This window comes from Phaethon aethereus, assembly GCF_964289735.1.
Source record: "Phaethon aethereus genome assembly, chromosome: 4".
Classification (NCBI taxonomy): domain Eukaryota; kingdom Metazoa; phylum Chordata; class Aves; order Phaethontiformes; family Phaethontidae; genus Phaethon; species Phaethon aethereus.
The window spans coordinates 7,286,669-7,303,906 of NC_138578.1; the positions used below are offsets into that span (position 1 = coordinate 7,286,669).

The following is a 17,238-nucleotide window of genomic DNA, read 5'->3' on the forward strand; positions in this document are numbered from 1 at the left end:
TTTACAGAGCATTTTTGTTTTGTTTTCTTTCTTAATAGTTTTGCTTCATTGTCTGAATTCGGCAAAATGGTCTGCTTTGCAGGTATCTTGGTCAGACATAGGAGGACTAGAAGACGTCAAGCTGAAATTGAAGCAGGCAGTTGAATGGCCTCTCAAACATCCCGACTCCTTCATCCGAATGGGGATCCAGCCTCCAAAAGGTGTGCTGCTTTACGGACCTCCTGGGTGCTCAAAAACAATGATAGCAAAAGCTTTGGCTCATGAAAGTGGTCTCAACTTCTTGGCAGTGAAGGTAGGCCACTTAGTCATACGTTTTCTTAACTCCTGCGTAACAGTTGATAGTTTACCAATTTCCAGTGCTACAATCCAGTGGCTCTTAGTGTTTCTGATCGTTATATATGCTACAGCAAACACCTTGTAAATCTCAAGTAAGGTTTGTGTTTTCTTATGAAAAGGACTAATGCTTTCATGTATGCTTTTTAAACATGTATTATTTATTTTATCACAGCACAGAAATTAAATGTTGGATGGGTGGGTAAGCTGTGTAGTGACATCTTAATTATTGGCATTATTTAAAATCTTTTTAAAAATTGAAACAATGACATTCTGAAAGCAGTATAAATGAAATACAACTCTGGGTAGTAGGTAGCTCTTCTTACCATAGTAATTACTAGCTTGCATGGAAATGTCATCTCATCTCTTAAATTCCTTTTCATTCCTCAGGAAAGTCACTTTCTTTATCTTACTGTTCATGTTTCATTACAAGTTTTTCTTGCCCTATTTGCCTTTTTTCAAGGGAAATAGTTCATTAGTTTTTTAGAAGGTTTGCAAAATCAGTTATATCTGGAGTGCTTTTGGATAAGAGGGATATTCTCTCAGTGTTAAACACTTTAAGTATAGAAAAAAATCGGATTTCATTGCCTATGAATCACTGTAATTGATTACTGTGGGTTGATGGAAAATGCATGAATGGAAGTTATTTAGTAATAATACTGAGCATAGGAAGAAAAAAAGATAGCAGAGTGATTCCACATGGGGTAGTCCTGCAGCTGTGTCAGAATGTTAATGAAGTGCAAGAAAAAACATTTGTTTAAGTATTTTAAAAGTATCTCCTTCTCAGCAGTAAGATCACGTACTATTGTCCGTTGGCCATCTCTTTAACAACACAGAAAGCTTTGTGTGTAATTTCTACCCAGCTTCTTCCTCTGCCTATCCTTTCAGACACACTAACCGTAGCTCTGGATCCTGTCCTCTCTGGGAGCAGAGGCAGTCGCACTGACCCTGAAGCCAGCAGCCCTTCGCTGGCTGTGCTTCCCAGTGCTGCAGATAGGCCTCTGGGTCACGGTCACATCAACAAAAGCAGCCTTGGAAACCTCAGCCCTTAAGAACTGCTACCTTTACTGCCTCTTCCATAAAGACAAAGTAGTTCTTTGTATTCCAGAGTTACTTGTAAACAAGGTAACCTTTTCCTCCTGCACTGCTTAAAAGAAAACATTCCTCTTTGTTTCACCCAAAGCACTGAGAGGGTAGGGCAAAAAAGCTAGCAGTCTGGAGGGGAAAAAAAAAACAGTTAAAAATGAACTTTGTTGCTATCCCGTATTCATCAGTCATAGCTACATCAGGCGTTTTTACTGATGCAGTTAATTGTCCAAAAGTAAAAGGTGGCTCATGCTGAATAGGAGGTATCCGAAGGTGCACTGATACGGAATGCTTTTGTACAGCAGTGCAGCGTTTCTTTGTGATGGGGTTCTGATGGTGCAAACGCCCCTGTCACTGACAACCTGCAGCAGAAGTGGCTGGCTTGGGGAAACTGCCTTTTATTCTCTCTCTGTTTAAATCCCTTGGCCTGGAACTGGTCAAATATTCAATGTACAGATGTTTCAACAAGCACATCTCTGGAGCATGTCCAGCCTTGGATATGTTGACTCCAGGAAGCGAACATAGTGCACTTTCTCTAACTTCACATTTGCTTCCTGGACAGAAAAGGCAACATCCATCATGTACTAAATGTGTTAAACATCATTGTCTGTAGCACTTCTTAAAGCACAACAGGCATGAATTAATTTCCACTGCATGTGTTCCAGCAGTAAATCCAAAATAGATGAATATGTGGGTTTTTGGTTTTTTTGGGCTGAGTTTTTTTTTTTGAAGAGAGGATTTTTCTTTTCTTGCTTATAGCCCTATTAATTTTCCCATTCTCTAAGTTAAGTCTCAAATATCTGTCCCTGGAACTGATATATCAGGCTTTTTGAAATGGAAGTGTGTTTCTTGATAATTTACATTTCAAACTTGCATTTTCCTTCCAGTCTCTCCTGTCCCAAATAAGTAATTTTGATGAAAAGTGTCTGCTGTACAGCTTGTAGGATACGTGTACTCATTCAGCATCGTTCAGGTGGCTGAGGTTCTTGGGTCCGTCTCGAGAACAGACTGCAGACAGACGGCATAACTCTGGCTGTGGGAGCCTGCTGCTGGATGCCGTCTCTTTCCCCTGTGTCTGAAACCTGAGAGGAAATAGAGTATGTTACATGTAGCGCTTACTTGGTCCAGTGATTTTTGGAAGATGGACCTATTATGTCTGCATGCTACATTTAAGATACATGGGCACAGTAAGTCCCACTCTCTCAAGCAGTGCTGAATGTACTCCGCTTGTCTAAGTTGGCTGTCGTGCTCGGGTGCAACAGGTATCACCCCTGCCCCAGCCTGGCTCCAGGAAGGCTCTGCACTATTTGTCCAGATGTGTCTGTGCAATGTCTGTGCAGTTTGGACAGCTGGCTCTGTTAAATGATGTACTTCAGCTGGGGTTTATGTAATCTGTTAGAATGTGACATTTCCATGTGTCTTGGGCATGGCTGGTTGTCACAGTGCTTCATGATGCGTGGTCAAAACGGTGCAGCCTCCAGCCCATATCTGACTTGTCTCCGGTGAGGTTTGGAAGATGGGCGAAGTCTAGATGTAATTTCTGGGCAGAGGAGCTGAAGAAAATAATGTGATAACAAATGTTTGACGTTGCATCCTGTTCTCTCCTGAAATCTATTGTCAAGTTTGAATGGTTAGTGTCACAATGAATGTGGCTGTTTTGTAAACACGCTCTTTGATATTTGGCCAAAACTTTTTATAGCTATATTTTCACCAAGATTGGTGACCTTTTGCTTTTCCAGAGAAAAGCAGTTGGTTGGTTTGTTTGTTTTACAAAGCAATCTTGCATATAATTCCTAAGGGGAATTGTTTATTTTTATTCCTTCACTTGACTTTCTTTGTCTCTAATACAATATGTCTGCTAAATTTACTGGGGAGGAGGCTGTAAACTACTTTGCAGGGGATGGCTCTTCCTGTTCCCTCCCACCACCCCATTTTCTAAATCTCTTGCAGCATTGAGTCATTTCAGGGTTTTAGTGGTCATCTTGATCATTACCCCCTTCCAAACCTCTGTTACAAAAAGACAACTGAATTGTTCTCCGCTTCTTGGAGAGTTTTCAGTGTTTTGTGGTCATGGATACAAGCAAGTATAAGGCTGTGTGAAGGAATGAATTAGGATAATTTTTTCATTCTTCAGTCTTGACTTGCCAATAGTTTTTGATCTGGCTGAATTCTTATTTCAGACAGCCTTCTATGCACTTCTGTACTTCTTCACACTCCTTTTGTGCTTGCCCCAAAGCTTGCATTTCTTCTGAAATGTATTTTATGTATTCCTTTTACTAATTGGAGAAGAAAATTGGATACAGGTCTTGGACCTATGAATATTAATAGGATGGGGGATATAATTTTCAGCCTCTGCCAGGCTGATGACACCTTTCTGTTATATACAACTGTCTCTGTGACATTTTTGCTTTAGATGTCATCTAGCTTTCTAAAATTGAACATGAAGAAAATGAAACCCTTTGTCACTGTGTTATTTCTGTGGCCTTTTTTCGCTCTTTTGGCTATTTATGTGGTGAGTATCTCTCTGTACTGTTTTGACAGTTCCTGCACTTAGGGTCAGCTTTGACTGGCTGCTTTTTTGAGGCATATGTTGATTAGACCACTAAGGTATTATGGTGATATTATAAGAATGTTCTTAGAGGAAACTTCCATATCTTAGAATCATAGAATCTTTGGGTTGGAAGGGACCTTTGAAGGCCATCTAGTCCAACCCCCCTGCAGTGAGCAGGGACATATTTGACTAGATCAGGTTGCTCAGAGCCCCGTCCAACCTGGAATGTTTCCAGGGATGGGGCATCGACCACCTCTCTGGGCAACCTGTAGCAGAATTTCCCCACCCTCATTGTGAAAAATTTCTTCCTTATCTCTAGTCTAAGTCTGCCCTCTCTTAGTTTAAAACCCTTGTCCTATTGCAACAGGCCCTGCTAAGAAGCCTGTCCCCGTCTTTCTTATAAGACCCATTTAAATACTGGAAAGCTGCAATGCTGTATGGTATAGATAATTATATTTGCATTTGTCTTGCATCTTCGTTTATTTAGATTTGTTATGATTGCCCTCTTGGATTTTTTTTTTTAATTTATTTTATTTTTGGGAAATCCTGTATCATTGTGTTGTGCTAAGAATCTAATTATTATTTTTCTTCATGGATTTTCTGTTGCTTTTCTGGAAAGCAACTTGCAGAGAATCTCAGTGGATTTTTTTTTTTTTTCCTTCATTATTTTGGTATGTAGGTAATTAACTTTACTACCAAATAAGAAAACCGTTGTGCTTTTTTGTTTTTAACCTATTTGAAGATGAACACTGAAGTTTCCTCTTACGTTGTCAGGCTGGGAAGCACCATCATGGCACATACCCAGGGAAATGCCATCACCCAGTTACAAAGTGTTCCTTAGCTGAAAGTCCCATAAGGGCTCTGGAGATTGCAAAATCTTTTTGCCCTTTGAGTTGCCCATAAGCCCAGGATACTGCATACTAGAGGGGATGTATGTTGTTGATGGTATCCTGCATTGCATTACCTTCTAATTACTCAGCCTGCTAAAACCAGGAGACTTTCTGCTCATTTCAGGAGGCTTGTGCTCAGGGTTATATTAACAGGAGACTGAGTTCTGTTTTCTGTCCAACAAGCAGATTACCTGAGTTCACAAAATAAATAACAAGAAAAATTATCTAACTTCTATATGCTTGTGTTGGTTTTGGAAGCATCATTTTTTCTCTTGCTGCTTAGTGCTTTTTAATATATGTCTGTTTGAAATCAAAACTAAGGTGAAAACTCACTTAGTGATAGTGACAAAAAACCAGCTTAAATTTTCAGAAAATTTAGATCTCCAAAAGTTAAACCCCTTGGAATTCAGCTAAGACACACTAATTGTTGAAAACATGATGAAGCAATATTTAAAATTAAAAAAAAACCCAAACCACCCCCAACCCATCCATGATGGTAAGTAGTGTTTAAGGATGTTAGCACCGAGCAAGCCAATGGTACAGATGGTGTGTACTATACTCTTCTACAGTATTATTTGCATTGGTTAGGAGCTCCAGCTATGGTGGGGAAAAAAGAAGTTAGACGATAGTCCTGGCATTTAATTTGCTGTTACCTAAGAGCTTGGGCTGAAGGAATCTCTTATTTTTTCAATTAGCAGTGATTACAAAAATATACACTGTTCTCGGAGCTCTGACTTCACCTTGGCTTGATTTAACTTCCTGTATCACCCTGCCGATGCTTTTGTACCACTCCCCGTGCTTGACATGTGCTTAAGCTTAGTTTGTCATCTGGGTCAATTACGTCAAAATATTTTCCAGTTGAAGTTTCCTCTGCTTTTCCCTTCAGCTCTTGGCTGTGGCAGCTCAAACAGATTAATGAGGCTTGGAAAGGCCGACTGCTTTGCTTTGTGAAGAACTGTCACTAAATTTTGCAGAGATAGTTTAGCTTTTTGATGGGGATTTCAGTGAGCAGAAGCATGAAATAAGAAAGCTTGGTAACTAGCTAAGCAAAACATTTAAGATGAAAAATGAAGAAGCATTGTGGTGTTATGAGAAACTTTGGCAAACATTTGATGAAACTTCCAAAAGGATCCATGGTAACACATTTACAGTACCTTGTTAGTTAATTAGCAGAGAGTGAAAATAACTGTATTTGAAAAATTTATTTAACATATTTTGCAAGGGATAACAATTTGAGATACTTCAATTAACTCTCTTAATCCTGAAGCTATCTGCATGTTTTACTCAACTAAAAATAAAATAAGGCATTCATCCATCCTTACCATAAGCTTCGCAAAAGTGAATGTCCAGACAGAAAATGATTAAAAGGTAATCCCCTGTCTCTGTTTCCTTGTCCCTTCTCAGTTACTTTGCAAGATTAATTTTTATTAGCACTTAGTTTCCCTCCCTCTTCAAGTTACCATGGGTTTGTCAGCAGTTAGGTGAAAGTAGCAATTGCAGAATGGTGTGTTGCTGGGCGGGGGGTGTGAAGTGTCAGGAGCCAACTATGTTTTGCAGTGCGGATGGCTAATTTTGTGTTGTCTTGCTGTATGATTTTTGATCCTACGCGGATACTGCCCTGATGGTGCCAAGCCTGGTCCTAGACAGAGTAGTGAATGGCAGTTGTTAAGCCTGTAGCTAAAAGTGGTATGAACAAGAATGGGTGCTGAAAATCCATGACGAATGGGAATGATTTGCAAAGGGATTTCTCTGTGGATGGGGCAGGTGAGCAGGATGGGTTACTTTTAGATCTGCTTCAACTCTGTCATGCTAGAATTTCTCCTCCAACTTGATATGGCTGTGCCTGTACTCGTGCAGCACTCTGTAAGTGTGCAAAACCCTGGTAAATTTGAGTGGCAGCTATGCCCAGGTGCTAAAGAGGGCCTCTCTGAAGGCACCGGTGCATACAGTGAATTTAATTCAATGTTGCCAGGCAGTTCACTCCATACTACAAATGCTGGCTTCGGTATTGTGTAAAGAAGCCTCAAAAGATTGTCATTAAAATTTGCTAGTCAAGGCAAATGACAAACAAGTGAATTCTGAGACATGCCAATAAAGAAAAATGGATGTTATAGTTGCCTTCACAGTTCAATTACGTTGCTTTTAGCAACTTCACTGCAAGGATTGAGGATGACAATTTTTTGCCAGCCTTAGATACTTTGGAGCCCACAAGCACCTGTTGAAATCGAAGTTTTTAAAACACCAGACAGGTGTCAACAAGTTTTTAAGGTCCTCTGGAATGCAGGGCAGAGGGAGAGGAAGTGATTAAAATGGTGCATGGCACTCAGCCTGGAGTTTACTTGTGCTGAGAAGCTGGGAGTGATGCAGATTAAATTATTAAACGATATTGAAAGAAGAATTAGGCTTTATTCTTAACAAGCAAATATAATGCGTTTTCTGAGCAAATATTTTTCTATCTAGCGTAATCAATTACCAAATCACACATGTACAACCTTCGTGTTGGAAATAGCCGTACTGTTAAAATAAAGGAAGTCTCACTGTTTATCTTGTTAACTCTCTCCTGCAGCCCGCCTGAATCGTATGTTGCTTTGCTATCCCATCCCTACCACAGTCAAACCATTTTGCCATTGAGATGACAGTATCAAGAAGACTAACTGCCTTGGAAGAGACTCAGAAATTAGTTAATGTTGTTATAGTAGATCATCTCACCTGCATTGTCATAGAACTGGAAAGAATTTTAAAAAGAAAAAAAAAAAAAGAGGTGGGGGGGAAAGCCAAAACACTGGTTTTAACTCGGTGAAAGATGTCCTGGTAGGGGTGGGATCAAGCTTCGCTCCTCTGAGCTGGCTGTCTACACTCCTCCTGCAGTCTGACGAGACATTAGCACATCAGAGAGAGGTGCATTACGTCTGTCTGTCCAAATAGGTTAGTGTGAATGTCTAACTCAGATGCAGATGTCCGAGTGTGGGCGATGAACATTGCCCTAGGTACACGTTGTGAACAGTCGAAAACTAATTTTGGCACCCCCTGTCCTTTTTTTTCCTCTTGTTTTGAGATTTACAGTACAGAGCTCAGATCATAGATATTTCATTTGAAATGAAATCTTAATTATGGCTGATATTTTAATGTCTGTTTGATCATTTCTACTTTGAACAAGGCAAAGAAGGAATTGTCCATTAGCTATTGTAGAGTAATAATCTGTAGGATGTGATATAAATTCTCTAATTAATTGGGGTTTTTTAAAAAATACAAATCGTGCTCTATGGCTTAACATGGTTTAGTGTGTCTGTTAGAGCCCAGAACCTGCATGGAAGGTTATAAATACCACTGAAGTTAGGGTGGTATTTTTGAAGAAAGTAGACAGAGCTGTATGCTGGAGAAACCTGGAGCTGTGTCCATCTGGCTCAACAAGCAGAAGTGCATAACTTGATTGTCAAAATAGTAAAAACATTATTTATAGAGGGAAGTCACTGACTCAGTTTCCTATCAGTTGAAAGTCACTACCCCTGTATTTTCAGGTGGAAAAAATCTGCAAGTGGTTTTAAGCACTGCTTAGAAAAATGACTGATACTCTTTAACTTCAGGGGTCCCAGATGTTACTCTTGCAGTTTAAAAACACTTTGAGAACTTCCGTCATAAGCATGTATACACAAGCTTATCTCATATTGCAGCCTGTATACAAGTGTTTTATCTTTTGTGCAGTTGATCTTTCAAGAGCTTATTCTGATCATATTTTAAATGTAAGGAATTTTTCTTTTTTCTTGCTTTTTTATTAAAAAACAAAAATCAACACCCAATCCAGACCATAAACAAGTGAAGGTTTCATGATAAAAGGGGAATGTATCTTGTAAATGAGGATGGGATAGTCTTTAAACAGAGTATATGTGGAAACTTTTTCTACTTTGAGGCTGAATAAACAAAACTCAGCAGTGTACAGTGGGCCTGAATTGGCAGATTTTATACTGTTAGTCTGGATTGTAGCTCACAAATGGAATGCTTATATGCATGGCTAAGCTACAACTATTCTGCCACTTCCCTGTTCCAAATCTTTTGCTGGTTTTGGAGTCACTGTGCCAAATGACCAGAAGGAATAGGTTTTATTTCTTCAGGTCCCTTTGTATGGAAGATGGCTTGTTGCAGAAGAGAATAGAGCTATGCATCATTAAACTGGACCATTTGTTACTAGCACCTCTTAATATATCAACAGCTATAAACAGCTTTTAAAGGAATCATTATGCTCACTTCTGGGCCAAAAATGATGCTTCACCAAATGTCAACTTTCTGATTAAGTCGGGCTCACGTAATTTGATTTTTAAAGCATTAGAAAAGCATTGAAAAATTAAAAAAACAAAAAACAAAAACAAACAAAAAAAAAAAAAAACCCAAACCAACCAAAACCCACAAACCCTCCTGGTATTTCTTGAGTGGCCTCCAACTTCAAAGCAACCTTCCTAAAAAGAGAAGGTGAGCTTTGTGAAATATTAGAAACTGTCTTAGCTGCCAGCAGGTGACTTCGTGGTGGCCTATAGACTGCTTGTGATACACACCTATCTTTTGAAAGAACTGCCATCAATCTTGACTAAAGAACAGCCCATTTGCAGGCAGGGTAAGGCAGAGCTTCAGCTCAGGTGGGACCAGAGCTAACCCAGTTCAGTTTCTGCATTCAGCTTCTTTGAACGTTTCTAGTTTTTTGTGTTGTGGTTTTAAGTGTTTGCATGAGATGAAATGTATACCAATTCCTCCTCTTCTGTGTGTGCTTTCTCTTACTTTGGAGTCTTTTCCTTTATTGCCATGCATAGTAAGAGCTCCAAGCCACTTGCAGCAAAAAACATGGTTCTCAATGGCAATTTTGGTATTGCTCATGAGTGGTGAACTAGGAGATCTTCAAATCAGTTTTCATGAAAATTCTTCATAAAGAGGCACAGGTCATTAATACATAGTAGTCTTTCACCTGGAGTTGCTGCTTAATGAAGAGAAAAATGGAGAAAAACTTCATGTCAAAGCTTACAGCAAAACCATGCATTCAAAATAATTCTCTTTGGAATCATTTTAAACAGTATTTATTGCTTTGATGTTGCCTTGATCATATTTTAATGTTTAATTAAAAATAAAACTCCAAGCATCTGAAATTATATTGTACCTTAAAGCTCAAAGAGAGTAGTTTTGGTTTTAAGTATTTTTTTCTCAGACAAAAGAAAAAAAATGTCAGGCTATTTGATGTTGTGTCATACTAGAGGAGTGCACTTGGCACTGATGTATATGATGTTGGTTTCCATGAGATTACTGATGTGAATGAAGATTACTTATGAGAATAAGGGCATGAAAGAGAAGGTCTACAGGCTCCATGAAAACGTTCATAAAAGAAATCTATAATTGTGGGTAGAATGTGCAGAGGTTTCTCAGCCTATCAGCTCAGTTAACAGAAAGCTAAACAGAAAGAGAAGGCTGCGGTCTCGTTCCTGAAGGAGTTGTTAGGCCCACGCTATCGGATTCCTTATCGGCACTGAACGTGATGAATGGCAAGGGCCCGGAGCAGCTGGCTGCTGTCTCTGAGCTGCGAGCCTGTTGTGCACGAACTGCTGCATGCCCCTCATGTTCAGTGTCCACAGTGAAGAGTAGGAACAGGCTTTGTGTTTCTCTCTCTTACCTTGTTTTTTCCTTCTCTATTTCCTGCATTTTTAAATTATGTGTCTGAATAATTCCGTTTCCACACAAGTATCCAACATACTCTCAAATTTTGAAGTTGTTGGAAGCCTGCAGGTGACACTAACTTTAGCTACTGCAGCAGCTGCTTTAAGGGTGGATGAAAGGAAGCGATGCTAATTCTGTCATTTATGCTTCCTATGGGCAAGGCACGCAGTGCTCTTCTTCCAACCTTTACATGACTGCTTTTACCTGTGTGCTACACTAGGTCTGGCTACTGCAGATAGACATTTGGATAATGGACGACTCTTTGAAAATAAATACATAAAAATAGTGATATAGCCTGGATGCTTTGCTTATATCAGATAACTCGTGCTTTTCTTTTTTGAGTATATGTTGTTTTCCCCCTCTACATACATGCAGGTACTTTCCAATGGTGCCAGTGTCAAGATAAAGTCAGTTCATTAACTGTTATTGCAAGAGTGAAAATGAGTGTGGAGAGAGGAGAGTGCAAAAAAAGTGTGCTGCATTTTTAGAGTAATGAATCTGTATTCAGCTGATCTGGGTACAAAGTCCAGATGGTCCCATTCAAAGAGCAGTTGTAACACAAGCTCTGTCACTGCCAGTGTATAAAGATGTGTCTGCCACACATTCTTAATTCTAACATACCTGCTGTTTAAAGCTGCCTTACTACTCTGAGCTGAGTGTTACCTGAAGGTACTCGCAGCTGTGAAGCATAGGAAAGTTCAGTTTTCTGACTGTGAAGAGGGATGTTGTTTCTGCTGGTGAAATTACGAGGACACCTGTTCCCTGGAAAATAGATTGAAGCCACTGGCTTTCTTAGTTCAGGGCAGTGGCTGATAATCGCTAGTTGGGGCTGCAGATCAATGTTGATGCAAACCAGGCTGAAGTCAGTGAGTCATTACCAGTCCCATGAGAATCTTAGTCCCATTAGGAAGTATTATTTAAGCAGCCTATCCTACAGGATATAGCAGAACACAAAATACTCTGAGAATTCTCAATTGTTTTACTTTTTATAATTGTAAGTACTTGTTCAAGATTTGAACATTGACCCTGTGGTTTCCAGTCTGTTCCTAGTGGACAGGGCTGTGAGTATAAACAGGCACTGCAGCAGCTGGCACTTATCCTGGCACTAATAAGTGTGGTTGGCAGTCTTGGCAGAGAGGAGAAGGAATGTGTATGAGCTAAGACACTGAAGATCTTTCTTGCTGGGGATGGAGCACCTCATGGATGGGTTTCAGGTGTGCTGCTATGGCAGCTTCTTCCTTCTGGACCTGCAAACTGTTAGGCTCAAATAAGCGCTGTTAAACACTGGTTGAAGTCACTGTTTTGGTGCTTGACTGGACAGGATGCATATTGAAAGCACAAGTAAATGCTTTTCTGTAATTCATCTCTTTGGCTGATTTGCAGCCCCTTTGTTCCTCTTGTTGAGCCAACAACTTTTAAAAACCCCAAAGTGTTTGGTTTTTTTGGTTAATTCCATTTCTCATGAAAACACTAGGAAAGTATTATGATGAGACGACTAATCTACATGCATAATTACATGCATGCACAGTGCTATAAAAAATGGAGGAAAACTTGGTACAGGTGGAAGGTAAGTCTAAAAATGCACAAATAAAACTTGCAAGTGACAAATTATCAAAATTCCTTGTAACACAGCATCAGAAATGTAGCACTGGCATATTGTCTTGGTCATTTTGTATGTATATGTAATATGTTTTTTAAACTTTTTTTTAAATTTTGCAGGGACCTGAGCTGATGAATAAATATGTTGGTGAGTCTGAACGAGCAGTGAGAGAGGTGAGAAAGTGCAAGCTATACCTAGTGTTACGTTAAGCCTTCTGGGCATTCAAATTCTCTGCTTTATAAGGTTACCTTTAAACTATCCAGAAAACCTCCTTCTGGCTTAAGTTTTAGAAAAGAAAAGAAAAAAAAAAAAGTAGAAGGGCTATTCTGTGTTGTTTAAATTCTTCCTGTATTGGCCTAGTGATTGCATGTCAAGTTTGGGATCCAGTAGCAGCTTTCACTATAAGCCTGCGTCTGACAGTATCATAAATAAGTTCTAAAAGGTCCGGTTTTATCAAAACAACCCCTCAAAAACAGATGACAAGGCTTATGTCTGTTCTGTGATGCTCTGTAGCTTCTGAGGTGTGCAGGGAGTGATGGCATTCTGTAAACACTGAGTGTGTCATTGTTGTTTTTCTAGATCTTCAGGAAAGCCAGAGCGGTGTCTCCTTCAATTCTTTTCTTTGATGAAATAGATGCCTTAGCAGTTGAAAGGGGAAAGTAAGTAATCCTGTTAGAAAAATCACAAACGTTATTTTCTGATAAATTACTCTTACATTGTGCAATCACAAGTGTTTTACCTTTCTAGAATTATTTTATTAAATACATTCATTCCACATGCAGAAGGATAGCATTTGTGTCTTCTACTAAATACAAATGTATTTAACTTGGCATAAACAGGTAAGCAGGTGGAGTTCCTCCTTTCTCATCTCATTAGCAGGGATGATTCTACTGGTTCTCATGCCCTTTGGCTCTTTTCTGTGGTTTTAGCTTGCATTTATTTCCAGTAACTAACTCCTTTCTTTTCCCAGGGTTGTTGCACTGGCCTAATACAGTGTCTCTATCATGCAAACAATATGATCATATGCTATATAACATGACTTTCCAAGGAGACTACGCATTTACACTTTCATTTACACATTTTGCCAGACCGGGAAAAATGTCATGAAAAGGTTTGGGAACACTTATGGCCTTTTATGTGTGACATTTAAAAAGGGATTAATGTGCAAGCAGCTACCAATGTTTTTTTTAATATCCTGCATTGTAATGATTGAGAGATGTTTAGCTCTTGTCTGAAGGAGGATTATAGCAGACTTTAGTTGCTACTATAGCATTTAGGATTTGACAGGCTCTGTAAGTGGTCTTTCTTGGGGGACACCTTCTTATAAAATACTACTACTTGTGAGCAAGTACTTCTTTTCTGTTTTGTTTTGCATGAAAAACTATCAAATATGTGCACATAGAAATTATTTCTCCAGTTTAAAGGTGCATCACAACTTCCTAATTTTTCTGGAAAAGAAGCTACCTTGGCATCCATACAGATTCCTTTGTATTGCAAAAGGGCTGTTTGTATCTGCAGGAAAGGATAAAAAGTGTCATTCTGACATTTCAGTGGCATAAATTGTTTATGTTGTAGGAGGTGTCATCATGTGCAGCATAGAGCTGCCCTGTGAAACTGCTGAGAAATGAACACATTTTCTGCTGAAAATACAAAATCTGGTAGAAGATGTCTTCATCGGCATCCTTCTCATATGCAGTGTATGCAACTGTGAAATTTGTAAACTTTCTAGAAATGCTAGCCACCCTGTGGTACGCACTGAAACACCTGCCTGCTTGTCATAATAGAGAAGTTGCAAAAATGTGTGCTGGAATCAAGCCAATGGGGGGGAAAATGTCTCCTCCTGCTGCAGTTCTTAATGTGTTTAGCTTTCGGAAGCACCACTTCATCAAGATAAAACCTTTTGGAAGAATAAGCCGTAGTACATTTTAATCAGCCTTTTCACACAGTGCCCTAGAGGTGTTGTGTGTGTTTGCTTGCTTGCTTTATTCTTTTAGGGAGTAAACAACCCAATTTTACCTTACCTGGAACTGTCTGGGGGGCAGTAGGCCTGGCACTGCTCACTGAAGAATGTGGTATGACCTGCTGCAGTCGTGTTGTGCACGAGACATCTGGTTTTGGAGCTTTAAAAAGAACAGGGTGGGACACAAATATTTCATTGTCAAATCTGAACCAGATGGGAGGTAAAATATGTAGCAGAGTTCTCATAAAATTCATCTGAAATTAAATGGTGTAGGAAACCAGACAAGGCACTTATTAGAAATGGCCTTTTTTTTTTTACAGGCTGACTTTGCACAGTAGGAATTTGCAAATGCATTAGAGATGCTAACGATTTGTGGCCTCTGGAGATCCATTTCCTGTACTATTACTAACCATACTTAGGTTTTCAAGGAAACACCTGTTTATATTGTCTCCCTATTCCCTCTGTTGGTTGCATTAGTTTTCTCTGCCTTGGCAGTGAAAAACACTCTGTGATACAGCTTTGTAAAAGTTTTTCCTCTCAGTTTAAATCCTTGTTAAGATGCTGTGGGCTTTGTGCAGAATGTGCTGCATCCCAAATCTCCCAGATAGGTAACCCTTCCTGATCCTAACAGGATGTGTCCGGAGATACAGAGAAGCCTAAACTGTTAAGTTGTGAGGGTAGTTTTATGCATAGTTCAGATCTGAAATACAGATGTGAACTAACACTGAGTAATTGCTTAATGCTTTTTCTCTTCAAAGCATTTTGCCAAGTATTCATTAACCCATTATGACTTGTTTAGATTTGACTAAAGCTTGTGGATTTAAAACACAAATGTATTTCTCCCAACCCTCTGCAGGGATCACTAAACAATCCCTTCTCATCAACAGGCACATACAAACTACTAGACTTTGTAATCGGTTATAATACCAGTATTATCAAGACAGCTAAGGAATTTTCTTGTTTGCACCATTCAATATAATGTCTCCTTTTCCTCATGTAGTGGAGTCTCTGTCACTGCACAAGCCAATACTCTATGGCAAACACCGTAGCTGCATTCGGAATTTTATTATACGTTCACAAGCCATAACCCCATAATTGTAATACATCTACCACTCTACCTAATCTAACTGTCTCGTGTAGCTGTTTTGTTTTACAAAATTTATTTGTGTGTGTTTTATTAGTTACAGGAAATAATACTTTGAAGTCAGCAAAAATTGTATTAATTGACATTGTTCAGTGTCAAAATGTATTATTTCTGAAAGGATTACTTCTTATCCAGCCTGCTTAGAAGCTTCATATGTTTTGCATGTAGGCAACAAACTAATACATATTAATCAAAGAATTAAAACTGTGGGCAGGATACATGTCAGCCTCAAAGAGAATTTACAAAAAATATAATCCTGCACCTCTGAAAGAAAAACAGTTCAGTGTAAGGAGCAGTTGCTTGATGGAGAACTCTGGAGATCCTTGAAGCAGGAGATTGAGAGAGTGATTCTGAGTGGACTTGAGTTTCCACTGTGGTAGTGAAGACAAAGATAATTTGAGCTGTATTAATTTCTGCATTTTGTTCTGTTCCACTGCGCTTCTAGCGCTGTTGGAAGGTTTTTCCCATTTTCTCTAGTTTATGTTGAGACGTTAGAGGACGTTCAGAGGGAATTGCAAATAAAAAATCAGGACCTGCATGGACTGACTATAAAGAAAAAGGGAGGTATTCACTATAACTGATTCTAAAGAATAGATGACAAACCAGCGGAAAAAAAGATGGTAGAAGGTTAAAGGTGTCATGGTAAGTTTTGATCGGGGAAAAATGATTGAGATAGGAAACATCAGAAAGGCTTTTGGTAGAGAATTCTCGTCACTGTGAGTTAGTCATATAGAAGAAGCTCCAGCAAACTACCACTTGACATCTTTAAAACAAAACTGACGTTTCATGGATTAACGTGCAGCGAGGAGGAGTCAGGCACTGGGGGAGGTGAGCTATGTGATGCACGGAGCCTTCTCCACTGCTCTGTGGTTCTAATTAGTGTTTGCTTCCACGAGCAGGTTACGACTTTTTTTTTCTTTCTCCTTACTTTTGAAAGCTGCTGTTGTGACTTCTTGTAGGAGAAACAGTGCTGAAGCGAGACCCGCAGGACTGGTCCAGATGCAGCAGTGCACGAGGAGGAAAGTTTGCCTCACAGTAATCCCTTGCCTGGACAAAGCTTGAGAGGCTTTACAAATTGCACAGCTGCAAAGAGTTATGGGTATTTGTTATCCCTTGGTATCCTGACCATGTAAAAACTAATTCTTCTGGCCATTAGAGGTTGCCAAGAGGGAAATGGCTTGGTAATTAGACTTGAAAGTGATGAATGAACGTGGCTCTGTGTAAATGCAGCACAGACAGTCTGTTTGCTGAACTTAAGAAATCTGTGCTTTGGAAATGGGGCATTGTTTATATAAGTAGAATTTTTAGGATTTTTGGGCAAGAGACATATTTGTTCCTTTTCTTGTTTTTCAGAAACAAAGCATTTTCCCCTTTAACTGCAAATCTTTGTAATGTAAGATAGGAAATGTTGTAGACTGATGTGAAAGACATTGATAAATTCCATTTTCAAAGGCGGGGGGAAAGACAAGGGACAAAATCAGTTCTTTGCACTTGACTTGTGGAGGCCAAAACAAGTTGGTAGAGGAGTAATGCTAACCTTTTTAGAGTGAGGGCAGAAGTGACAAAGTGGAGGGACTTTGGTACCAGTCTCCTGAAACTACAATATGATGTTGCTTTTTGGGAGGTATGTTATCCTGGATGCTGGGGGGGAGGATAGGTACATCCCTAAGCCACAACTTAAAATGCTCAGAACCTGTGAAAGACATACTGTTTTCACTTTAGGTATTAAAATGTTTGCAGCCTTAACTTTTGAGGCCCTCAGGCTTCTAAATGAAGCTGTGAAGAACATCAGCTTCTCTTCTGTACTGTGGCATCTCTGATTTTAACAGGGACTGTGATAAATCTTCTGTTTTTAAACCAAGCTGCCTGTCTTTCCAGAATATTTTAGCACATATTTATACTGTACACTTTAGCACATATTACACTGAACACTTGAACATACAGTCACATTTTTGTATCTATGCAAATTCCCTGGTGTAATTG

General features: G+C 39.3%; 1 protein-coding gene across 1 annotated transcript in view; it reads left to right on the forward strand.

Moving 5' to 3' along the window:
* Nucleotides 1–17,238, forward strand: part of AFG2A (AFG2 AAA ATPase homolog A) — a gene marked incomplete at both ends in the record, with an annotated part of 162,315 nt that overhangs the window by 35,997 nt on the left and 109,080 nt on the right. The window contains one exon of the mRNA XM_081999155.1: nt 83–292. Coding sequence (XP_081855281.1) covers nt 83–292 — 210 coding nt within the window. The remainder of the gene's footprint in view (nt 1–82; nt 293–17,238) is intronic.